This window comes from Sminthopsis crassicaudata, chromosome 1 (assembly GCF_048593235.1).
Source record: "Sminthopsis crassicaudata isolate SCR6 chromosome 1, ASM4859323v1, whole genome shotgun sequence".
NCBI lineage: Eukaryota > Metazoa > Chordata > Mammalia > Dasyuromorphia > Dasyuridae > Sminthopsis > Sminthopsis crassicaudata.
In genome coordinates this window covers 746,947,042-746,974,327 of record NC_133617.1, presented here as the reverse complement: position 1 = coordinate 746,974,327, position 27,286 = coordinate 746,947,042, and the positions used below count along the sequence as shown (strand labels likewise).

The window sequence follows — 27,286 nt, the reverse complement described above, 5'->3', positions numbered from 1 at the left end:
TGGTCACCTGCCTCCATCTCCCTCCCAGAATTCTGAACTCGGTAGTTCCTAGCTCCTATTTGCCAACTGAGTCAGCTACTACACTTCCAAAGCTGTGAATTGAGGCTGATGTTGGAAAAGAACCTGAGCTTTCTCGAGGTATAACGGGCTCGGGAGAAAGGTTCCCCATCATTGTCATTCTTCAAGCAAAAGTCATCGATGTCCATCAATTGACTGTGTCAGAGAGACCACGTTCCCCTAGATGTCTACCAATGTCTCTTGGAACTGTGGGACTTTGATTCTCTGAGTGGCCGATAGTCACCTTTTCATTGGGAGGATGAGGTCTAGTGTTTATTTAACACAACATGAGACTAGCAAGTGAGCTATATGTCATAAGAAGGCAATATTGGGGCAGCTCGGTGGCACAGTGGATAGAGCACCAGCCCTGAATTCAGGAGGACCCGAGTTCAAATCTGGTCTCAGACACTTAACACTTAACATTTCCTAGCTGTGTGACCCTGGGCAAGTCACTTAACCCCAGCCTCAGAAAAAGGAAAAGAAAAATGACAAAGCAACTGACCCATGTTGCCTTGTTGTCTTTGGTGGCATAAGTAGGCAATATTGTGGACTTCATGGCATAAGAAAAAGAGCACCTCCTCCTTTTACAATGTCCTTGGTAAGGAGGGAGGGCCTCCATGCCTGTAGGTGCCATCTTTGCATGAAAGATCATGCTCCCCTTCTTTTATTTTATTACAATTTTAATTCTGGCACTGCTTAGACAAGCAGCTCTTTAAAAAAAGCCTAATTCCCTCTTCCCTTTTCAGGATATTTCATTTTTAAAACTCCTCCTTCAACTACTCAACTAAAAACACCAGCTGAGCTTTGATTATTTTGTGGCCAACTGGAGCTACTCTAGGTCCAGTGAAAGGTTCAAGGGAAGAAAAAGACATGATCCCTGCTTCCAGAAGAGAACAATCTAAATTGGGGAAAAAAAGATATGAGTGTATTAAAAACCTAGAAAAGGGGAAAGGCAAGGGAAATAAGCATTTTTATAACTTCTACTATCTATTGGTAGGGGCAGCTAGGTGGTACAGTGGATAGAGTGGAGAACAAACCCCCTTGACTAGTTTGCTGTCAGATAAATGCCGTCTGAGAGGTAATTTTTGGGAGATAAAGTTGAGGACTCTGTTTAGAATGTACCCATCTTGTGGAACGATAGGGAGGGACAAAAGGGTAACGACTGGCTTCTGTTGAATGGGGCAGCCCACCCACACCTCAGTTATTTATACAAATCTACCATGACCCCCCAAAAATTCACCTTAGGTTGATACCAGTGAGGGAAAGCTGCCCATGGAATATCTCACTGACCCGTGAATATAGCCTCGCAATCCCTCCTGGGCCCTTTTCTGTAATTCTGGGAAAAGGCAGGACTGGGTTGTTTCAGTCCTGAGAGTGGAAGCTTCAGAACCACCTCCCCCACCCCGCCCCCACACAGGCACCCACTTTGGGACCTCATTTATTTTGAGCTGTTCCTGCCCATAAACCGCCGTTGTCATTCTCTGGTCAGGAATGTGCTTCCTGGCCTTTTTATGGGCCCCTCTTCTCCCACATGCAAGGCCGCCAAGCCCCAGATGCTCCATGACGCTGATGTCAGCGTTGCTCCTTGGCCCAGCTGGTTGGAGGTGTGCTTTATAGAGTTCAACTCTGCACACTGGACCATAAAGATAGAGCGTGCACAGAAACTTCCAGCTAACATTGCCCAGATCCCTCCAACGCATCATTTTAATGTACAGACAGTAAGTTTTTAAAATATGGAAAAGTATTTAATCTTTCCGTTGGCAATACCTTTTTTAGTGGACTGTTTTTTTCCCTTCCAAATAGAATGTAAAGGACTTCTCCTGATCAAACAGAATCTTAATGAATTTAATCTAGTTGAACTGAATAAATATTTGTTGAGCACCTACTATATGTCAGTGACTTGAAAGAGAAAGATAAAAAAAAAGCTTCCATTCTCAAGGATTTTATATTCTACCAAGAGAAACAACAGATTCATGTGTTAGCAAATACAAAACATACCAAATTAATGCAAAGTTATTTTAAATAAAAAACATTGAGGCCCCAGGAGGGGGGGGAAGCTTTATTTAGGGAAATCAAAAAAAGCATTTATGGAGACTCTTGCTCCATGTGGCCTTCAAGGGACCTAAGCATCTTAAGAGATGGCCATGGCCGGGAGGCAAGAGTACTACAGGTATTAGGAACAACCAGTGCAAAAGTGTGGAGACTGACTATATCATGTCCATACAAGAAGCAATAAGCAGGGTGGTTTGGCAGGAATATGTATGTGTGTTGTGGGGGGAAGGATAGGATTATATGAATGGGTAGAATGGAAATAGAGAAATTTTTTTTTATAAAGCATCCACTGCTACACCATAATAATATCAACAGCGTGCCTTTTAGAAAGTAATACATTTGCAAAGTCTTACATATATGATTTCATTTTATTACCAAAATAATCCTGGGAGTTAGAAACTTTTATTTTCCATATTTTACAGATGAAGAAACTGAGGCTGACATGCCCTGGGTCAAAAAGTAGTAAGTGTCTGAATAGGCTAATGGCATTTTTATGACATTTCTTTTTTTTTTTTTTAATGACATTTCTTAATGTCTTTGTCATTTCCACAAAGTACATATTTTATAGCATAGAAAACATGCCATATTTTTCAAACTATGTTCATATTTATTAATTTTTATGATTTTCACAGATATATTGACATTGTATCAGTATAATATAATAATAATATATTATTATACTGATATTCACCCACATTCATATAATACACCCACATGAGATATTTAAAGAAGAGGTTGCTATCTTCATTTTAGAATTGAGGAAGTAGGTACAGAAAAGTCAAATGACTTCAATTCAATTTAAGGAGCTTTGAGTAAGCGTGTTATGTTTCAAGTGTTGTGTTCTATACTGAGTATATGAGAGAGGAAGGGAATGAGGGAGGGAGGGAGGGAGACAGACAGAGAGACGAGAGAGAGACAGAGACACAGAGAGAGAAGAGATAAAGGGAGAAAAAAAGGGAGAGAGAAAGAGAGAGGTAGAGAGAAAGGGAGGGAGGGAGAGGGAGAGAGAGGGGAGAGACAGACAGAGAGAAAGACACAGAGAGGGGGATAAGGAAAGAGAGACAGAAGAGTGGAAGGAAGAGAAGGAAGGAAGAAAGGAAGAAAGAAAGGAAGGAAGAAAGAAGGAAGGAAGGAAGGAAGGAAGGAAGGAAGGAAGGAAGGAAGGAAGGAAGGAAGGAAGGAAAGGAAAGGAAAGGAAAGGAAAGGAAAGGAAAGGAAAGGAAAGGAAAGGAAAGGAAAGGAAAGGAAAGGAAGGAAGGAAAGGAAAGGAAAGGAAGGAAGGAAGGAGGAAAGGAAGGAAGGAAAGGAAAGGAAAGGAAGGAAGGAAGGAAGGAAGGAAGGAAGGAAGGAAGGAAGGAAGGAAGGAAGGGAAGGAAAGGAAGGAAAGGAAAGGAAGGAAGGAAGGAAGGAAAGGAAGGAAGGAAGAAAGAGAAAGAGGGAGGGAGAGAGAGAGAGGGAGGAAGGAAGAATTCTTTCCTTCAGGGAGTTTACACTGCATTTCTGGGTAGGGGATCCTATTCTCATCATCATCATTATTGTTATTAACCATATGTTTTTTCAACCACAAAAGAAGCTCCTTTATCCAGCTGTAAAATGGCCAAGGCGATGTTGATTCTAGAAGGAAGATTAACAGAATATTGGCTTGACCCGAACTGTTTGTCCCTCAGTCTCAGGGCGGGGATGACGTTAGCACAGTCACGGTTACTAGCAATTCCCTCAGAGGTTCCAGTTTCTGGCCCCCACTATCCTCCTATAGGCCCTTGAGAGCAAACAGGTCAGGGCAAAGCCATGGAACGCCAGTGTCTTCAGAACTCATGCAGAAAGAAACGAGCCGTAGCTGCTCTCGTTGGGCCCTGACACGAAACAAAGGATTCTGGAACATGTGCCACCTGAGTGTGAATGAAAATGACCCTAAAGCCGCCCATCTCCCTCAGCCTCCGGCTTCGAACACGCTGGGTCCCCACGTGCAGGAGCCAGCCACGGGGCTTCTGGAAGGTCGAATTCCGGAGCGCTGTCTCCTCCGCAGCCAGGTCTTAGCATCCTGCGCTTGTTCCTCAGTGTCTCACAGCTGTGGGAAGTAGACCCACTACTCCACTCTCAGAGTTTCTTATCTCCCTGGATACAGGAATAAAGGGAAGGGGCATTTTTAAAGAGCCTACTATGTGTTAGACACTGTTCCTTGCTTTCCAAATATCAGCTCATTAGATGCTCACAACCATCTTGGAGGGTAAATGCTATTGCTGTTCCCATTTTATTGATGAGGAAACTGAGGCAGGCTGAGACTGTGTCTAGAGTCACACAACTAGTAAAGCGTCAGAGGGCAGATTCAAATCTGTCTTTCTGTCTCTAGGCACAGTGCTCTCCCTCCCCCCAACTCTGTGCCACTAAGCATCCCAAGGCCAGTGCTTCTCACTCATGCTGGGACAATGAATAGCTTGTATTTCATTTTTGTACATTTTGATTCTATGGGCAGCCAGGTGCAGTGACCTTGAGTTCAAATCTGGTTTCAGACATTTTTTTACTGTATGATCCTGGGTAAGTCACTTAACCCTGTTTGCCTCAATTTCCTCATCTGTCAAATGAATTAAAGATAATGGCAGATCACTCCAGTATCTTTCCCAAGAAAACCCCAAGTGGAATCTTGAGAAGCCAGACACAACTGAAAAATGACTGAACTTCTTTTATATTTACTTATATAATCTTACTGTGCCCCTACCCCCTCCAAGAATATAAGGTTCTTAAAAAGGAGGGGGGGGGGCTATCTTTCTCTGTCTTTTTTATTACCTGCACTTGACCCAGTGCCCAGTGCTTACCATAGATCCAAGCACATAGTAGGCACTTAATAAATGTTTGTTGTTGACAGTGATTAAATGTAAAAATCAAAACAAAAATAAATTACTTCTTGTACCAGACCTGTGATTTTTTTTTGCTATAGGAAATTTCCACAAAGTCCCTCTGCTCATGCAGCTCGGCTGTTCCCCTAGAACTTAGAATTTCTCCTAATTGTCTGGAGGCTCTGAGAGCTTAATGATTGACCCAGAGTAGCACAGTCAGAGTGTGTGGCAGAGGAAGTACCTCAATGCAAGTGTGCCTGACTCTGAGGTTAACTCCCTATCTATTGTGTCACCTTGCCTTTGAAATAGCTAAACCTGGAAGTTTAAAAAAATACAAAAGGACTTCTTAAATACATGTTGGGGAGACCGGGATAGTTTCATGTTCATGTGTGGGGTGAAGTAGGGAGAGGCTCAATACTAGGGGAGGCTGAAGCTCAATTAATAAGTTAATTAATTAGCTTTTTTTTTTTCTTTTCTTTTTTTTTTTTTCAGCAGCTACTATCCATCCAGCACTGGGCTAAGTTCTGGGGCTACAAAGGGAGATAAAAATGCTGTTTCTGGGTTCAAGGAATTCATAATCTAATAATAACATACAAGCAATTGTGTACAATGAGATATAGACAGGTTAAATTGAGGGTAATCTCAGAGGGAAATCGCTAAAATTAAGGAGAATTGGCAATGAGCCATGGAGAGAGGAGGAGGATGGAAGGAGATGAGACGAAGTAAAGGACCTAGACCAGTATGATGTAATGAAGGATTTCAAAGGAGGATATTCATATGTTGACCTTTGCCCTTATGTTGTCAGGATGTTTCATAAAGCAAAAATAACCTTGGGGACCCTTAGCCTTTGAATTTACTTAAGTTGAAAATGTAAGTTTTCAGAGACAAATCCAGATGAGCTGCTTGTTGGCCAAGAAGATCATTTCTGTCCAATGAAAATATCAGTAGGTGGAAAATGATTGATTTTGCGTTTTCTTCAATTTGACATCATTCTCTCTTCATCCTTATTTCCTATACCTTTCTTACAAAGCCCTGTGCTCTTTCACCTCCTTCTCCATATTCCACACTTTTCTGATTGTGACTTCTCTCATTCACTTTCCTCCACTTGAAATGTCCTTTCTTCTTTTCCAGGAATCCCAACTCAACTGTAAAAGACCAATTTAAATGCCATTTCATCCAGAAAGACCTCCTTGATTTCCCCAGTCACTGCTAACTTTCCTCCTCACCTGACATTTGGCATACTTGGGAACAGCACATAGTAGGCACTTAAGAAATGCTGAACTTTTCCTCCTCTTACCTCACCTAATATTTTGCATATTTGGGAACAGCACATAGTAGGCACTTAAGAAATGCTGAACTTTTCCTCCTCTTACCTCACCTAATATTTTCCATACTTGGGAACAACACATAGTAGGCACTTAAGAAATGCTGAACTTTTCCTCCTCTTACCTCACCTAATATTTTGCATACTTGGGAACAGCACATAGTAGGCACTTAAGAAATGCTGAACTTTTCCTCCTCTTACCTCACCTAATATTTGCCTACTTGGGAACAGCACATAGTAGGCACTTAAGAAATGCTGAACTTTTCCTCCTCTTACCTCACCTAATATTTTGCATATTTGGGAACAGCACATAGTAGGCACTTAAGAAATGCTGAACTTTTCCTCCTCTTACCTCACCTAATATTTTGCATACTTGGGAACAACACATAGTAGGCACTTAAGAAATGCTGAACTTTTCCTCCTCTTACCTCACCTAATATTTTGCATACTTGGGAACAGCACATAGTAGGCACTTAAGAAATGCTGAACTTTTCCTCCTCTTACCTCACCTAATATTTGCCTACTTGGGAACAGCACATAGTAGGCACTTAAGAAATGCTGAACTTTTCCTCCTCTTACCTCACCTAATATTTTGCATACTTGGGAACAACACATAGTAGGCACTTAAGAAATGCTGAACTTTTCCTCCTCTTACCTCACCTAATATTTGCCTACTTGGGAACAGCACATAGTAGGCACTTAAGAAATGCTGAACTTTTCCTCCTCTTACCTCACCTAATATTTTGCATATTTGGGAACAGCACATAGTAGGCACTTAAGAAATGCTGAACTTTTCCTCCTCTTACCTCACCTAATATTTTGCATATTTGGGAACAGCACATAGTAGGCACTTAAGAAATGCTGAACTTTTCCTCCTCTTACCTCACCTAACATTTTGCATACTTGGGAACAGCACATAGTAGGTACTTAAGAAATGCTTGTTGACTTGACTATCTCTATAGATAGATAGATAGATAGATAGATAGATAGATAGATACATATGTATATATATATATATCTTTCTTAGACTTTAAGCCATCTAAAATTTTTAAAGCAAAGATTAAATCATATCACATCTTTACTCCTATGCTTTTGTCTTCAGAATAAAGTGATCTTTTTTTTGGAGGGACATTTAAAGCTCTTCACAATATAGTTTCACCCTTCCTTCCCAGGTTTACTCCACAGAATTTCCCTGCATATATACTATATTGTGAACAGGCTTAACTATCTGTTACTTCCTCATGTACTATATTCAATTTTTTTTCCCCATCTCTGCATCTTTGCCTAGGCTGGCTCCCAAAATTGGAATATAGTCCTCCTTTATTTCCTCCTAGAAGCCAGAACTGGCTTCAAATCTCAGCTCAAGCCATCTCTTATATAAGAATTTAGTGATCTTCTCACCATCCCAGTTGTTAGTGCCCCATTGTAGCCAAAATTACTTTGGATTTATTGGTGTGTGTGTGTGTGTGTGTGTGTGTGTGTGTGTATGTGTGTGTGTGTGAAGTATTTGCTTATCAGTGGACCCAAATATCACTTCTTACAAGACATCAGGAGAATTCCAGCTCTTTAAAAGCAGCATGAATTTGAAGGGGACGGAGCGTTGTATTTGTCTTTGTATTTGTACTTCCCAATATAGTGTCCAGAACATTACAAGTACTTGTGGAATATATCTGAATTGTTGAATTTAAGTATTGCATCTCTATGATTTTAGCTATGATTTAGTATACAGGACATTTTTCTCTCTACCATAAACCTGAAATCTATGCTTGTTAAATTTGAATGTTAACTCTGTTTCAGCATGAAAGAGATACAAGAGACAACGCCAGAGCCTAAGAAATGATTGTGTTTGGAAGAGTTTAAAGACAGCTTTTGAAACAAGATTTGCTTCATTTTTTCCTCAGTTTTCCAGGATTATGTTTGCAATTTGAGAGTCTGATAAAGTGCTAGAAATTAAATTAAGAATAACTGGATTCAAATCATGCTCGTTTTCTGACACCTTTTGGCACTTCAAGTAATTCTGTAGAATAATAAGTGATAGGTTGGTTGGTATTGGTGCACTAATTTCCCATCCTAGTGAAATCTCAGGTCCTCGACATCTTGAGGGAAGGAACAATGGCGCCCTTATGCAGTTTATTGGTGGATGGTAGATGAAACATTGAGATTGTCTGCCTGTTGTTTTTGCAGGTCCTTTGTCATCCAGCAGATCCCAAGCAGCAATCTGTTCATGGTGGTGGTCGATAACCAATGTGCCTGTGATTCTGTGTCACCCATCACCATGGCTCCAATTGAAATCAGGTATATCCTTTCCTGGGCAAGCCCGAGCACCTGCACAAATCACACGTTTCACACATGCTACTGCTTGTGAGCCAAGGTGGAAGGAATTATAAAGAATCAGGAAAAGAAAACATTCTCATTTTTTATCTGATGAACTGTTGGCATGAAATCCAATTATTTAAAGTAAATCAGAATTCTTCATCAAATTACATGGCTAATTCTCACAGTGTTCTGGGGTTTTAAAGGGGAAAGGGACAAGATATTATTTCAGGCTTTTCTTGGGGTGGGGGAAGGGAGAAGGAGAAGTCCTTAAGAGAGATTTTATTCATGTTCTAGCCACTCAAAAACTGTATTTAAAAATAACATACTTAAGATTGCTCCTTAACTATAGTAAACATAATGAATCCCTTAAGTGTGAACGCTTGAAATCACAGAAAATCAGAAGGCGACCAGAATCCTGTCATGGCTTTCATCCTGAAGTAAGTCATAACCTAAGTAAATGGGTGAATATGGGAGTTGTGTGTGCCTGTAGGGTGTTTGTGTGTGTACACATGTATGGTGTGTGTGTATTTGTGTGTATATGATGGGGGGATAATAATTAGAGGCTAAATACTTCTCTTTCTAATCCTACCTCCTCCTTACCACTGTAAGTTTTAGCAGAACCCCACCACAGAAAACAAAATTTCTGTGGCCTTTTGTTTTTCTGCAAGAAGATGTCAAATAAACAAATTAAGGGTATTAAAGATGAAAGGGATTTAAAATATTTGTATTTTTTTATATCACTTTCACTGTCCATATATTCCTTTCCCTTTCCCATTGAGAGCGTTAGCTCTTATAACAAAGAAAAAAGAAAAAAAAATGGGATAAGGTAAGCAATTCAGCAAAATTAACCAATGAACTCATGGTGCCTCCCACATAATGAAAGGAGATATAACCTCATATGTCTAATTCAGGTCAATTTTGTTTATTATAGTTAGCGAATTTTGATTTTGATTTAAAAATTCCATTTATAATATGGCAGTTATTGAAAATATTATTTTCCTGGTTCTGTTCACTTCACTTTGCATCAAATCATACAAGTCCTCATGAATTTCTATGTAGTTTTCATATTTTCTTTTTTTTTCTTCTATCAAAATTATATTTAATTTCATTCATGTGCTATAATTTGGATAGTAATTCCCCATGTTTCCAATTTTTTGAAGTTTCAAAAAGTGCTGCTGTAAATATCTGGGTGTGTATGTAGTAGAGAAATGTTTGCTTTAAAGAGAATTGACATGTTTGTCACTTTTTTGTAGAATCCCACATTGCTTCCCAGAATAGTTGTACCCATTCATATAGTGTAATTTGTCTTCCCCAAATCCGTCCATTGTTGACATTTGTTGGGATGTGAGAGGAAACACAAAAACTTAAAAAAAAACTTTTAAAAAGCCCAATGGAATGGAAAAAAAAAACTTTCAATTGGTGATTAATAGTATATATTTCTTTCAAGGACTGATTATTCATATCATCTGACCAATTATCCTTTGGGAGAATGACTTTAGATCCCTCATATTTCAATTAGTTATTTAGTCCAGATAAAGCAGAGAAAAATATCTTCTTAGTCATTTTCTTATTATTCCAGGTTCTCACTATACTCTCTCTATTCCCTTTCTCATATCATACAAAACACTGTCCTTCACTTCCACCTTAATTTAGATTTTAGTTTCCTCTAAAGGTCTTATCAAGATAGAGAAACTTAAATGTGAGAATTTCCATATTCTCCATTTTCATCTTAAAGAAATCTCCTTTCCCATTGCTTCTAGCCCTCCTGATTATCCTACATTTTGGAAACTTGTTAATTCTCATAAAGTTGATTCCCAGATGATCTTCTCCTTCAGGAGCAGCTCCCTCTCCCTTCCTTAAACATACTCACTCACTGTATTCCAAGTCCCTCCACCATCAGATGCTCAGAGAATAAGCACTTTTCACATTAATCCCAATATATCACCCTTTGCTTTGCTACCAAAGTGTAGACTCCATTCCAAAATAAAGTGGAAATTATTTTTGCCTTCTGTATTTCATCATACCTTTGCTATTATTCCTTTCTAGAAGGAGGAGGTCCATCCTTAGTAGGGATGATGGAGAATAGAGTTAAGAAGAAATGAATGTGCTTTGTCTTTCTACTTTGAGCAATCAGTCATAGTTGGGGTGAACTTTTTACTACTGATCAGCAATTTTGTGGACTAATCCAACCATTTTTAAACCCACTCTTTTTCTTAGACATTCATACCTGAAGATCTGGCGACATTAACGGCTAATTGCTAGCAGTTACATAGAGATTTAAGATTTGCAAAGTTCCTTATAAATCTCTTTTTTCCCCCTCATGGCAACACTGGGAAATTAGATCATATTACTTTCATCATTCTATAGATTAGGAAAGTGAGGCAGACAGATTAAGTGATTTATTCAGCTATGAAGTGTTTTAGGTCAAATTTGAATTCAGGTCTTCCTGATTCAGTCCAATGTTCTTCCTATGGTTTGACTTAGCATACTCTAAATGGTGGTGATATAAGGCAAGCCTTAGCATCATGGGAGTTATTTCTCTGGCTCCAACCCATCATCTAGATCAGGACTTCTTAAACTTTTTCTACTCACAACTCCTTTTTTCTTGAGAAATTTTTTCATGATCCTGGGTATATAGGTATACAAAATAGGTATATGGATCAAACATTTACTGATAATAAATCATAATTTCATGACCCCTACAATCAATTTTGAGATTCCATATGAAATCACAAACTACAGTTTAGGTAACTGGGCTCCAAATAGTACAATTATTCATAGGGAATAGTGAATCAATGGATCTTCCATTAAAGAATATAAACTGTATTTTATTTTTAACTCAAAATTTTATTTCAAAACCAATTTGAATATTGATATATGAATTATACTTGCTCAACAATTATTGTTTGAACATGTACATGTTATAGAACAATTTTTAGTCCCATATTCAAAATCCTCATCAGGATTCTTTTACCTTGAATTCACTTTTTTTCTCTCAGATCTTCATATTCAGATGGATCCAAAAAGAGAAGGAGGGACCTCATTAAACTATGATCCATTTCATATCAATTCAGTAGTCATGAGGATTTCCCTCTACTTGCCCTAGTTGTTGGCTAAGATTTATGTTAAACATTCTTATGTGATCACTTGTGTCCTTCTTCCTACTACTAGATATTTCAAAATTATATTTAAGATCTATGCATTCTATATTTATTTCTCTTGCTCTAAAACATTCTTACCCTTTATTTCATAAAAGTTTATGATTGAATATAATTGTTCTAATTTTTTCATTTCTTTGTTTTCTTCTGTATCACTAGAAGAAAATTGTTTGTCATTAACATTTTCTCTTTGTGTCAATAAACTTTTCCCTAAAATAACTTGGACCATCTTTGCGTGTTACTCTGATTTTTGATCCAACAATTCTGAGCTGTGGGATTTCTCATGTCATTACTATGCTTTTCATTCTTAAGTTCTACCTTTTTCCCCCACTTTGCATTATTTTATAAAAACCATAGGATCATAGGAGGAAATATAGAGGCTTTGTAGCCCAGCCTTTTCAATACACAAATGAGGAAAATAAGACCCAAGAGGGTAAATGACTCACCCAACTTGTCATAGGTAGCAAGGCCAAAGCAAGATTTGCAGTAGATTTTTTTCTCTAAATCCATTGCTCTTCTTATTGTGCTAGACTGCCCTTCAGTCTTTGCAGAATTTTTTGCACTTTTCATAATTGCTGGTTCACATTATTTTTTGAATCATTCTTCTATTGTTGGACATTTAGGTTATTTAAAGCTTTCCTAATTAAATGTGATAATAATATGAAAAATTTTGGGTAGTTCACTTTAAAAAAGCATTTTAGAGCATATTCCTAGAAAAAAAAGTTTTTGAGGTTGCCACATGGTTATTTTTTATGTAATAAAATTGTAATATATACTCCCACACAATCCTACCAAGAAAAAGGTTTATAATTCTTCCAGTAATGGATGAGCATCCTTCTTTATTCCCAACACTGTTAGCATTTAATTTTATTATTTTCAATTATTTTTGTCATTTTGAAAGTTATGTGGTGGGAATCCCAAGTGATTTTATTTCTATCTATTTCATTATTACTTGCATGGGGAATTTTTGAGTTATGAATAATTTCTTACATTTTCACACAATTATCTGCTGACTTCTTTTGCCCATCTTTCCACTGTGATTTGGGAGCTACAACTGCAATAAAAAAACAGAGTTTCTTGTATATTTTCATTAATATTTTAACCATCATGGTGGTCAAAAATGTATTCTGTAATTTTATTTATATTGCTTTTATCATGTAATATTCTGTTTAAGTGTGTCCAAACACAACTATCTTTCTCCTAATATGCATTGTATTTTAAAAAAATTCTTTAAAGTTCTCCCATTCACAATTCCATTTTTAATCTATTTATAGTTCAAAGAAAGTTTAAGACCATTGTCTTATTTAATTCTTTGAAGTATAAGTGCAAGATATAGGTCTAAATTACTTTTATCTTCTTTGCTATTTCTAACACTAATTGATTAGGATTTTTATATTTCCTGTTCCTATTCTGCTTTGTGTATCCCAAAGTAAAAAAAAAAAATCACAAAGTTAAATATTTTAAATAATAGATAAAACAATAGAAGACTTACCCCTTCCCTAACCTTTTTCTCTAAAAGATAGCTGATCTATAAAGCATAAGCAGAATTGTTTTGTTTTGTTTTGTTTTTGCCAAAGAACCTTGTTCTTTTTTTATATACTTTACATCAATAGTGCAGGAACATGGATTTAAAATATATGATACATTTATGTAAATTAAAAATTTTTCTTCTATAGTCTAGTGAGATATTGACAAACATATTCCCCTGTATTATTAACTTTTAAATGTTCTACTCATCAAAGTGGTGGCCTAAGGTTCTGAAAAGCTATACCTTGGGATGAAAACTCTGGAGCATTTTACCCAGTTGGATGTTATGAAGTAGATCTGCTATCTAAGAACCAATCTTCCTAAGTCTAGAAAGGCCCATTCTTAGCAGCCTGACCATTGGGGAACCTTTTTGTTGGCCATGGTGACACCTGAAAGAAAGGAAAATATTGTAGGATGAGGAGCCTCTGTGGAGACCGTTACTGTGTTAATTTTGCTAATGCAGGGCAGAAAAATAATGTGTTTCAGAAATCACTGAGGTGATTCAAAGACTCTCAAGTTAACCAAATGCCATCCTTGTACCCTTTTCTTTAGGAAAATGCAAGAGAATGTGGGGGAGCCCTGGGCCTCTGCGCCACTCCTGTTCTCCTTCTGATCCCGCTGCTTCTGATGCTTTTCTCAAGGTGACACTGACTGGTTTGTTCACTTGGCATGCTAATTACATGGATAAACTGTGAACTGAAATATGGTGCAACATAGACGACATGAAATATAGTCCAACCATCAGCATTTCATGATTTTAACTGTGCGTGATATAAACTCTTAACGATATGTCAAGAAAAAAAAAAAAAAAGGTTATCTTTTTACTTTGCCGGTCATGCAAATGTGCAGTTGCCATATGATAATCTCACTTCATCAGAAACAGGACATTAATTGATAGCCAGGTGGTGGTCCTTCTCTGCTTTGTTCCATTGACACCAATTTACACCTGTGTACTTTTTAAATAAAGTATATTAAAATCATAATCAATTTGTCTGAATTGAGTATTGCAACTTTTCATATAGTATCCATTTAAGAAACTCAAAGTACTCATTGGGAGATGGTCTTTTCTTGTGAATAAACATTCGTCGCCATATCATGTCAAGAGAGCACAAGGAAGTATCAACAACTTGAGTGGACTCATTGAGTGAAAGACTGGTGAGAAGATAAACAGACAATGAAAGGAGTACAGTCTTTGACATTGTCACAGATGGATATTTTAGTTAATGAATTATATTTATCATGCATTGCAAAATATACAAAACATTACATGTCCATTACCTCCTAAAACCTCAAAGCAACTCTTGACATATCTCACTTATCATTAAGTATATCTTAAAGATGGGGAAACTGAGGGTCAAAGGATTTTGCAACCTATAACTAGATTTGAATCAACATCTTCTATTCAACTAAAGAGGGAAACAAAAGTTAGTAAAATCAATCATGAAATAATTATTCCATAAAATCAATATTCATTTGTTAAAGGTCATACCTATAGTTTTTATCTTCCTGACTAAAAAATCTTTTTGAGAAAGATTGACTGACATTAGTTATGGGAATATGCTCTAAGAAGAACCAAAGTGGTGGAATATTGATCACAATTGTTCATATAAATCTGTGCACTTAACACACAGAAGTGTTAAAATTTGAAAAGTATTTCATGTCTATTACCTCACGAGAGCTTCACAGCAACTCTATGAGCTTTAGGTTCTGGGAATATTATTCAGTTCATTGTATAGGTGAGAAAACAGAGACTAAAAAGTATCACCTGACTTGTTCAAGGTCACCCAGCTAGAAAGTAGAATTGGGATTTAACTCTGAGAATCAACTATTTCATCATATACTTCAGATTAAGGCAAACCTACTTTTAAGAAGGCAGTGTCATTGTTAATATGTTTTAAAAGATTAAACACATACCCACGTGCATGTACACATACACACCCTTCATAGAAGGAAGAGAATATCAATGAAGAGAGTAATTAAATCTGTCTTCTGGAAAACTGGATTGTTTTGTACTACCATGAATGGGAGGAACAATTGACACCAAAATATGGAAAAAAAATAACCCAGCTCTTAATAATCACCATAAAACTTTAGGTCCTGGGCTGAAACAATAATTCCCACTGTTTCATTATTGAAAAAGAAAATCAAATCATAATTTCAAAGATTCAAGTCTGGAAGGGACTTTGCCATTAATCTAGCCCAAAACAATTGTCTCATCCAACTCTGGGAATCTATGATTTGACTTTTCTTTTGTAATGATAGAATTAAGTAATTTCCCATTAGAGTTAAAGGATGAAAATAATAACTGTTGAAGAGACTGCAGGGCATATCCAAAGCTAAGAAGATGTAGGGTTCAAATTCAACCTCTGCCATAATTTTCTTTGTTGGATCTATGTCAGATCACTAGTTGTGAGGTTTACCCAAGGTTCTATCCAGGCCCTTTTCTCTTTCTCCTGCATGTTATGTTGTTTGCTGTTCTCATGAGTTCTTTGGGATTTAATTGTTCTCTCTGCGTAGATGATTATCAGTTGTATTTCTAGCCTTAGTCTGTCTCCTGAGCCTCAGTCCCATTTCATGCGCAGCCTTGGATATCTCAAATGAAGTATCTCATAGACATTTGAATACCAACAGACCCAAAACTGAACTAGATTCCTCACCCCATTGCCATTTCAAATCTTCCTATTATTGTTGAGAGTCTAATAATCTTTCCAATCAACGAGATTTACAACCCAGGTGAAGACAGTGTTTTCCTTTAACACAGCTGACCTAAGTGATGTGCTGTTACTTCATGACATTTCTACTTTCACAGCATCTCTTGTTTACTCTGCCTATCTGTCTCTACTCATGCAGTTACCATGCTGGTATAAGTTCTCATCATCTCTTAGCTGAACTATGGCAGTAGCAACCTTTGAACTTGTCTCTTCACTCATCTTCCCTAACTCCATGTATTTCCCCAAGTGATTTTCCTAAAATACAAGGGTTCCCTGTTCCCTGGGATCAGCTATAAACTTCTCAAGCAGTGAAAGCTCTTTATAATCTATTGTTCAGTCATTTCAGTTATCTGATTCTTCAGGACCCCTTTTGAGTTTTTCTTGGCAAAAAATACAAGAATAGTTTGCCATTTCCTTCTCCTGCTCATCCTTTGTGAAGAACATTTTATGATAAATATTTTATTTCCCCTCAATTACATGTAAAGACAATTTTAACATTTTTAATTGAATTCCACATTTTCTTCCTCTCTTCTTACTTGACTTTCCCTCTCCCTGAGACAGTAAGCAAGTTGATGTAGGTTTTACATATATATGTGTATATGTGAGTATACATGTATCTGTGTGCATGTCTGTATGCAATCAAGAAAAAACCTATTTCCTTATTAGTTATGCTGTGAAAGAAACACAAACCCAAAGGGGAAAAACTTGAGAAAAAATCAAGAAAGTAAAAAATAGTCTGCTTTGTTCTTTGTTTTCTTCAGACTCCATCAGTTCTTCCTCTGAAAATAAATGACATTTTTCACCAAGAGTCTTTTGGAATTGTCTTGGATCATTGTATTATTGAGAATAGCCAAGTTATTCACAGTTGTTCACTGTACAATATTCCCATTACCGAGTACAATATTTTTCTAGTTCTGCTCACTTTTCTTTACATCATAGTTAAGTCTTTCCAGGTTCTTTCTTTCTTTTTTGAAATTAACTTGCTTGTCATTTCTTATCACACAATAGCATTCCATTGTCATCATATGGAATAGCTTATTCAGCCATTCCATAATTGATAAACTTTAGTTTCCAAATTATAAATGTTTTGGGACAAATAGATTTTCTAGATCATTTTGCAGATGAGAAATCTGAGGCAAACTAGATGAAATGAATCACCCAGGATCACATGGCTAGTAAGTGTCCAAGACTAGATTTGAATGCAATCTCAGAGTAATGTGTCTCCTGTACTATTTAGCTCCCATAATCTGGTTTCTTCATATTTCTCCACCTTTTTTTTAATTCATTTTTTCTTTCCCCTTCACAGCTCTAATTGCTTTTAATTGCTGTTTCTCACATATATACCTCCTTCTCTCCTCTCTAAGCCTTTGTACTGGCTATTCCTTCTTCCTTCATTTCTTTCCCTCCTTAGTTTCCTTTCTTGGTATCGCATATTTCCAAAATCAGTTCAATTCTTTTGCTTCAGTCTTGATCTATCTCTCTTAGCCACTAGTGCTTCCCTCTCCAATGTTAGCTTCTACCTTTGTTGCACAGGTCTTGTGTGGACGTACATGTTGTCTCATTCATTAGCATGTAAACCTTTTGAGGTGAAGTACTCTTTTCCCTTTTGTATCTGTTTCCCCAATGACTATCCTAGTGTAGAGCCCTACTAGATTCTCTTTGAATTGAGCTGTTGAGCTAAAGTGCTGAGAGGCAGCTAGGTTCCATAGAATGTGCCATGGATTTTGACTTGGAGGCCTTGGCTTTAAATCCTGACTCTGATACTTTTGTTGACAACTTTTTTGCCATCAATTTTTGGTTGGTTTTATGAACAAGTCATGGTCATTTTCTTGATCACTGTTTTCTCTAAAATGAAGGCATTGGGCCAAATTACCCTCTAAGAATCCCTCAGTATTTAAATTGATAACTGTGTGATCTGTTACTCTTATTCCATGACATTTCCAAAGCAATGATCAATTACCCAGTCAATTAGGTCTAACAGTGCTTTCCTTAGAATGTTGTGCTTGCCTGTTCAGCATAGTATTCAAAGAAAGGAAATAAAGACCAAGTTGGAGAAGACCAGCCATTTGAGGGGCAAAAGAAACAGCTCCAGTGTCCCTGTCCTTCTTAGCCTCTGCCTCAGTTCCCAAAGACACAGAGGCAGTATAAAATTAGAAGCCTTGGGATGGGTGGCAGAAAGCCTACTTGTATTTTTCCTTTCCCCATTTTAACTACCCTATCATCCCTATTTGTCGGCCCCAGGCTTCGATCCCTTCTTCCCTTTCTCTTTCTACATGCTCCTAAACCACATTCCCCACTTCCTCCCTCAGTCCAAACCACACACCCACATGCTCAAGCCTTTAAAAAATAATTGTCCCTGTGCACCCTCCCCAGTCACCAAAGGGTTTTGCAGTGGCGGTCTCACTGACTTGCTTGCTGGCAGGTTTCACTAAAAGCCCAGCCCCAGGAGAACATGGGAAGGATGGCTCTCTGTTCAGCAAAGGCAGAGAGGAGTCTGCCAAGAAGGAAAGAGGAAATTTGGACTGCTTCGGGATCACAGTTTATATTGGGTTCTACCCAATTTTCCCTGGATGGCCTCATATTGTATTGATGTAGATGAGTGTACTCCTTGACTGGCTTGTCAGCTTCAAGAGATTAAGCCTTATGTCTTCGAAAACATCGGTATCCTTGGCACCTAGCTCGGAGCCTTGCACGTGGTAGGGTTCAACAAGTAACACATTATGAGGATGATTCTGAGGAAGAAGAAAGTGAAAGAGAAAAAGCAAGAAAAGAAACAGAAAAGGAAAAGCAAGAAGAGGAAGAAAGAGAAGCAGAAAAAAGAAGATGAAAGAAGAAAGGGATGAAAAAGGAAGAGAGGAGTTTGTCTCAAACTTCTCCCTGCTCCAATCCATGTTTCACTCAGCTGCCAAAATAACTTTTCCTAAAGTACAGATCTTTCCATGTCCCACCTCTCTTCAATAAACATTAGTGGCTCTAGGATCAAATCTGAAATTCTATGTTTAGCATTTATAGACCTTCACTTTGCCCTTTCCAACTGCTTCAGTCTTCTTAAACTTTCTTGCCATCACTCTTGTCCCACTCTTCTCACCTCTTTCCTGGCCTATGGCAATAATCTTCTCATATTCTCCCTGCTCCAAGGCCCACCCTTCCCCACCCATTCTACCCCCAACTGGCAAAGGACTTTCCTTAATGCCCAAAGTCTCATTGCTTCACCCCCTTTCCTTAATAACCTCCAGTGACTCTCTTCAATTCAGCATCAAAGAGAAAATCCAAATCCTTTGTGTGGTATTTAATACCCTTTACAACAGGGGACTTTTCTGCCTTTCCAGCCTTCTTAACCTTTGCTCCCTTCTATGCATGGTACTAACCCACCATGCTGCCTCCTTGCTGTGCTTCTCATGGGACTTTATCTCCTATTTCCTTGACTTTACCCAGACAGTTCCCCCTGCCTAGAATAGTCTCCTTAATCACCTCTAGTTACTAGATTTCCTGCTTTTTGAAGAGTCTGATTAAATCCCATCTTCTTTAGGAGGCTTTTTCAATCCCTTGTCTCCTTCCTTGTGCTTTCCTGAGAGATTTTCTTGCATTTATCCTGTAGCCACTATAGCTTTACCTAACCATTGTCTCTTCCTTTAGATCATTAGTTTCTTCAGTCCAGAGACTAGATTTTGCCTTTTTTTTTTTTTTTTTTATAATAGCAAACATTCTATTTCTCCCACTCTGAATCAGGCAATTACAAAGATCTACTTTAATACCTTCATCATCATATCATTGTATCAAACGTATCATTCAATGAAGGACTTTGAGCAACATTTGACTAAACTACACTGTCAAGTTTGGAAGGGAAAGAACACTTCCAGGCATTGGAGGAAATGAAATGATTCTACACAGGAAGTGTATTTGCAATGGCTGAAGAGACTCACTCATGACTGATAAGCCTCTTTGTAATGCAGGATTTCAAACCCTGGCCCCTTTGGTGTAGAAGTTATTGTGAGGAGGGGGGAGCAGAGAAACTTTGGTCTTGGTCCTTCACCAGAGGAAGACCTTATGAACTTGAAAAGACCTGGAAAATTGAACTTTCTATGGGTGTCCCAGTACCGTCCCTGGACAGGAATGACAGTCCCCAAATTAGGAGCCAGAGACAAATTTGAAATGCTAAGAAAAGACAGCTTCAGGACTATGGAGAGAGCCTGCCATTAAAGCTACACTATCTCTAAAGAGGGAAAAAGGAATCCCAACAACACTGATACACAAAGACACATACAGATAGATACACACAGACATATACAGATAAATACACACAGATACATACACAAACAGAGCTACAATTTATTCTCTAAGCTTGAATACATTCTGCCCTACATCATACATCATGCATTCTCAGTTCGGTGGAGTGGGGAAGGGGTGACAAATTGTATTGTGTACCAGTTTTTCTTACTCTACTTCTTTAGTACTACTCTTTCTGAAAGTTAATAAAATCTATCTGATTTAAGTGATAATAAGTGATAATCACTGGAGAAAAACACAACAGTGGGAGCTCATGAGCTATGTAACATTTGACTAACTTTAGCCGTATAAACTCCAAGAGGGGGAACTGTGGCTTCCTTCTCGGGAACCAACCTTCAAATTTGAATAGATATTGGGAGAATGAGACCAAAGCATGTGTTATATTTTTTAACCCCCAGCATACAGAAGAATGACTGGCATTGAGTGTTGAATAAAATGCTTGCTGGTTTATGGAGGGGAGAAAAGGCAGAAAAAGGAAGAAGCAGGAAGGAGGAGGAGGGGAAAGGAAGAGGAAGGAGAAGAGGAGATGAAAAAAAAAAAAGGAAGGGGAAAGGAAAGAGAAAAGAGAGGAGGAAGAGGAATGAAAAAAGCTAATATTATTGAGGGGTTACTATGTGTCTGACACTACTAATTGTTCCCCTAAAATAACATCTAAGCCCATACCATCAAAAATGTTATCATTTAGTTGGAGAGATGCCATCTCAAACTCAACAGGATCAAAGACAACTCATTCTCTCTCTCTTTAAATCTGCTCTTTTTCCTCAAGTCCCAAATTCTGTCAAGGGAATTCAAGAATTCTGATTCTTCTGGTCAAGCTCAATTGTCCTGTCCTGTCTAATCCTGGTATACCCCTCACTGAAGACCTTTTCTGATTTCCTCAATTATCAGAGTCTATCCCAGAATCACTTAGTATTTTGTTTTTGTACAGATTTCATATATATTGATCTGGGCAACACATTGTTTCCCACCCCTTTCTTTCCTTCAGAAAAGTTTTTTTTTTGTGTGTGTGTGTCTGCAAGCTGCTGAGGAGAGTGGTTGCCAGAATGTTGGGATTTAATCAATACTTCTTGGGTTTGAATTTCATTGGAATTACTCTATATAAACAGAAGAGAAAGGGCTATATGGGCTAATCTAGTAAGGGAAGACTTCTGAGAAAAGATTTGATTGAAAACTCAAATATATAGCATAGAATAATGGACAAAGTACCAGGCTTCAGGTTTAGAAGAACAAGAGATGCTTAGGTTTAAGTTTCATATCTGACATCGACAAACTTTTTAAATATCAACAAGTTCCCAAGCCTCAGTTTTCTAATCTGAAAAGTAAAATGTTTAGATCACATGATTTATGAATCCCCATTTAGAAGGGACTGACTTTATGGAAGATTCCACTTTAGATAGATGGTAAAAAGGGAGATCTTTTCTGGTATAAAAATAGCATAAAATAATAATAGAAGACAAAAGGCTTCAAGAAGAGATAAATATCAAATATATCAATATATATCAATATATTAAATATAATCAAATAGTATCAAAATATCTTTTGAGGACAAGAAATGTGGATGTTAGGGAACAGATAAAACAAGGTTAGACAAATAGGTAGGAACCAGATTATTGAAAGTTTTCAAGATCAAGAAGATTAGATTAGACATTATGTAGTAGGTACAATGAAACCATCATGGGTTCTTGAGCAAAGGAATGTCATAAAGCAATTAGCATTTTGGGAATCTTAGGAGGACAGCACAAGATAAGATAACTTGAAGGAGAAAACAACAAAGTCTGGAAGATTAATTAAAATGTTACTATAGTAATCCATATGAAAATCAATGAGCACCTGGAAAATAGTCACAATTGTATTTAATCATTCCAGTTTCCCCATTCAAGAAAAGGTATTGATCAACTGTTTACTCTCCAAGGTGGGCCATTAGGATGGAGAAATGTCTTATGTTTGTGCCATATGGGGATTTCCTTTTTGTTGAGGCTCTGGGGTTAAGTGACTTGCCCAGAGTCACACAGCCAGAAGGAAGTGTTATGTTAAATGTCAAATAAGGGGCCAGATTTGAACTAAGGTCCTCCTGACTTCAGAGCTAGTGCTCTATCCTCTATACTAACTAGTTGCTTCCTTATATGGTGATTTTTTGAATAAACTAAAGACATTTAGCATGAAAAAGAGTCAAGTTTGGGAGGTGAGAAGCAAGGGAGAACAGGAGAGTTGTCTTCAAATGTTTGAAGTTCTGTCACATGAAAGAAGGGTTAGTCTGTTTGTTGAGGCCTTATGGGGCAGAACTAATATCAATGAATAGAAAGAGCTAAGAAAGGAATTTGGACTTGATCAATAAAAACAGCAACAGCAACACAACTTCCTAACCATTACAATTGTTCTAAAGTTGAATCAACAGCCTCAGGAACTGATGGATTATTCTTACTTGGAGGATATTAAGCAATGGCTAGACAAGCATTCCTTGAGTATATTATAGTGGGAATTATTTTTGGATATTGGCTGGATTAGTCTCTCACTGACAACCTTTCCAAGTTTTTAATCCTGTGATCCTTTAACCTGCCACATCCCACTCCTAGTCACATATGACTGTGCCCAGCCACAACAAGGAACAGACATTTACCACATACTTACTCTGGGCCAAGCACTGTGAAAAGCACTGGAGATAAAAAGAAAAATCAATCATATTCCTCATCCCTGAGTATCTTACAAGCCAAAGTGAACCAAAAGTTTGTACCACAGTGTAGGGTCTTCTTCACCCATGAACATCATGTCTGAAATTTATTTCATTGGAGATATGAGAAGCATCTGTGAAAATAATTTGAAAGAAAGCTTGTAACACTGTATGATTCTCTATGGATCCCTTGCTTAAATCATCTGATTCCATATGAAATTCACCTGGATGTTAGAAACTCAACATTCTGAAGATAGGAAGTCACTGGTTATGGGGAAGATGAAAGATATATCCAGAGGTAGCCATCTTAATGGCCAGGACTTCTGGAATCCAACTTTCAAAGCCACTAAAATTAAAGTGCAACATTTGTTGTAGACTTCTACAATTGTGGGTTGAGAATTCATTTGAATTGAGTTCTTTCCAGTTACCGGTAACCAAACACTGAGTGCTTTTATGCAACCATGACTCAATAAGACCTCTAGAAAACACATTTCCAATATGATGGAAATTAAAGGACAGACTTTGTTTGTAAATATTTGAAATTGCAGGTTTGAAATTAATTTGAGTTGCTTGCCTGCCAGTAACTTCTAACACTTGGACTTTTTTATGTAATCATGAATACCACTCATGACTTTTAAAAGAAATCATTTTAGGAAAAATGACTCAACTCAGGGAACTCCATTGGCTCAGCCTGCCAGAGTAGATATTGGTGTTGGTTACACACGGTGATAAAAAAACTAAGTAACAAGCAGAGCTTCCCCTACAAAGTTTGGGTTGGCTTTTGTTCATTTAACAAGTATGTGTAAAGCATCTATGATCCATCCAGTACGGGCTGAAGGGACAAAGGTGAAAATCAGACTTGTCCCTCAAGAAGATTACTTTCTATGATAGGAAACAAAAGCTACATAGATTAATATGAAATGTGGGCAAGGCATATCTAACTATAAACAAATCTATGACATAGTGTGATGGATGGTTCTGACAACTGGAAGCATCAAGAAAAGATATATATATATATATATATATATATATATATATATATATATATATAGGGAAAAACCCCTAAGTGGAGCCTTAAATATGGCTAGCATTCAAGAAAAGATGTTGATCAACTGTTTACTCTCCGGGATGATTCAGTACATGTATTGAGACTAAACTAAGGAGAGAAAGGTTTCTTGAACCAGATTTCAGCCTATACAAATTCACCAAGGAAATAGATGTAATGTTGCATTTTGGGACATTGCTTTGTGGAGAGTCCTGATGAGGAGTCAAGTCTGAAATGGCTAACAAGGAGTGTGACTTTGGGTAAATCACTTCCTATCTCTTCAAGTATAAATTAGAATGAGCTAAAAAATAATTTCTTAAGGATTTTTTTCCTATTCTAACACTCTGTGATTCTCTATGGATCCCTTGCTTAAATCACCCCATCAAAGAGATACAAATATGAATTGTTTTTCTATATCAGGTTGGCTTTGAATTTAATTGAAATAAAGCAGACCTTTTTTTCTTCCTGGTTGGAGATGTACCAGTGAATAAAGATGAAATTCTTATGTACTAAATGAAAATTGGAGAGACTCATCCAATAGAATTGTGAAGTTCACATAGGAGCATTTATTTATTATGAAAATGTGACAGTTGGATTTCAGCTAATTTTCTTCAGTTAATGAAATGTCCAGCTGCTCTGAGGGTGGTTTGCTTCCTAAATTTGACCTAAAGAATGACAAAAACATAACATATGCTCTTTACTTCTCATCCTTGTATTCTCTTTGGGGAAAGTCTACTGGCAATTTTCTAAGAATCACCAAAAATTCTGAGACTGGAAAATGTTAAATGTGGTTTCAAAGAAAGCTCCAGGGCTAATTAGGTTATAAGGGTGATTCACCTTGTGGTCAATGTTACTTCATATGCTGGAACCATTTCATTGTTGATCTCTTGCCACTTGGCTCATTGGGTTAGAAACTGAGGGAATCGGTTTTATCTACCATTGAATCCAGGTCAATTATACATGTATTTATTAAATGTCTGCTATGTACAATCTTCAGACTTTGGGCCTCTGGTTCACAGTTACAACTTCCCTGGTTTCTAGATGTCTTCTGTTCACAAAGAGAATGGGTGCAGTGCTGCTTTCCTCCACCATAGGGGAAACAACCTAGCATGGGTTGCTCTAGCTGGGTGGGCTGGGATTTTCCATGGTTTTATACAAAGGACAGAACATAACAATATATACTTAAATAATCATTTCTATTACAACACTAGAGCCCTAGTATCCCCTTATAGTTTTGAGATTCTGTGATTTAGGGGAAAAATGTAGATGGCAACCGACTCATGTCTTAGTTTGAGTAGTTCTGAGACATGGCTTCTCCATGAAGCATTTCTAGAAAATAAACGCAAATCACTACATGTATTCCTCTAAGTCTCAAGATTTCAGAGTTACCAATTCATGGAATGGGTTCTCTAGCTTATATTTAATGTGTTCCCCAGCTTGGCTGGTACATTTTTTGTAATTGTATATTTCCTGGTTGAGTTTACTCAACAGTGATAGCATTCAATGGATCTACAACTTTTTGAATCAGATAAATCTTCCAAGAAAATGATGTTCTATGATCCTAAGCCATCTAGGGGAATATTGAAATGAAGAGAATATATTTAGGTATCAGAGGACAACTTTGGCTCATTGAAACTGCTATCCTTGTGTACTAATAAGACAATGCCCACATTTTTTGCTCCTGTTCAGTGATGAATCAAATTAATTAAACAATTAGCTGAAGAATCCTATCCAACACATAGCCCAACTAAGGGGCTAATTCATTGGGCTACATATCCAATTTCTTTTATAGGTGATATTTCATTTCTTTTATAAGTGATATTTCCCCCTTAATTTGATTTTTGGAATATAGATTGTTAGCCCATTCTCTTTGTAGCTCTCTTTGAAGAAGTACTAGAATATTCAGGAGTTTTCATAGAAAAAGCACAGTTCAAACTGTAGCATCTGGAGGACTTCACCATTTTCAGGGAATCGAGCTTCCACTTGGACAATGTACAGGACTTCATTTTTAATACTGTCTTGATTTTGACAAGCATGTGACTCCCTATTATAGATTTCATTTGATATTGCAAGTCAACAGCTATTTGAAGGGTCTATGATTACTTCTACCAAGAAATCTTGTGGGATCTGGTTAAATTCATGGTGGATCCTACATTAAAGAACAGTCCTTAAGATTGCCATTTAATCTATCAGGATAAGAGTTAATCAACTTGAATATGTGTATATGTCTGTAAATATAAATTTATATCCACTTATATTTACATATATAGGCATGTTTGGTTGTATGTGTATATGGATAAAAAAGCAAAATGTATATATATATATATATATATATATGCGTGTATATATATATATATATATATACATGTATATATATACATGTATATGTATGTCTATGTATACACAGGCATGCCTGTGTATTTTGCTTATAGACAGTGCATATACATTGTGTATATGTCTGCATATACACATATATGTATACCATGTCTATACATATAGATAGTGATATAGACAAATATAGATGTAAATATAAATGTGGATAGAGATTATATTTTATTGAGAGAGAAAAAGAGAACAAGGATAGGAGAGGGAAGAGAAAGGGAGTTTAGGAGGGAGATAGAAACACATAGAGAAAATAAAGAAATGGAGACAGAGACAGAGTCTTCTTCTGTACTTTCTTCACTTTGAAGTCATTGAATGTCAGTGTATATGCTGAACCTTCTTAGAAATTCAGGTCATTTCAATTGTGATGGACTTGGCTCTTTTCAACAATGAGGTGATTCAGGCCAGTTCCAATGGAATTGTGATGGAGAGAGCCCTCTCCATCCAGAAAGAGACCATGGGAACAGAATGTGGAGCACAACATAGTATGTGCACCTTTTTTGTTGTTATTTGCTTGCCTTTTTTCCTCTTATTCTTCCTGTGCAGCATGGTAATTGTGGAAATAGGTATAGAAGAATTGCACATATATAACATTTATTGGATTGCTTGCTGTCTAGGGGAGGGGAGGAGAAAAACTTGGAACACAGGGTTTTGCAAGGGTGAGTGCTGAACACTATCTTTGCATTTATTTTGAAAATAAAAAGCTATTATTTAAAAAAAAAGAAATTCAGGTCATGTATTCCACAGACCTGGGCATCCATTAAAATAGATTTTGGTTCAGAAGTCACAGCTCCCAGCATATTAGTCTGTTGGTTATCAATCAATCAATCAATCAGCACTTATTAACTATCTACACACAGTAGTAGTATGCTGGAGATACACAAATATATACATATACATACACACAATCATACGTATGAGAGTA

The 27,286-nt window shown here is 37.2% G+C and overlaps 1 protein-coding gene across 2 annotated transcripts in view; it reads left to right on the top strand.

The window, feature by feature from the left end:
* CACNA2D3 (calcium voltage-gated channel auxiliary subunit alpha2delta 3) overlaps window positions 1–14,251 on the top strand; it is a 1,031,774-nt gene extending 1,017,523 nt beyond the window's left edge. For both annotated transcript variants that reach the window (XM_074284452.1, XM_074284451.1), the window contains 3 exons: window positions 8,452–8,567; window positions 8,941–9,020; window positions 13,821–14,251. In XM_074284452.1, coding sequence (XP_074140553.1) covers window positions 8,452–8,567; window positions 8,941–9,020; window positions 13,821–13,913 — 289 coding nt within the window. In that variant the 3' untranslated portion in view covers window positions 13,914–14,251. The remainder of the gene's footprint in view (window positions 1–8,451; window positions 8,568–8,940; window positions 9,021–13,820) is intronic.
* The last annotated feature ends 13,035 nt before the right edge of the window (window positions 14,252–27,286 follow it).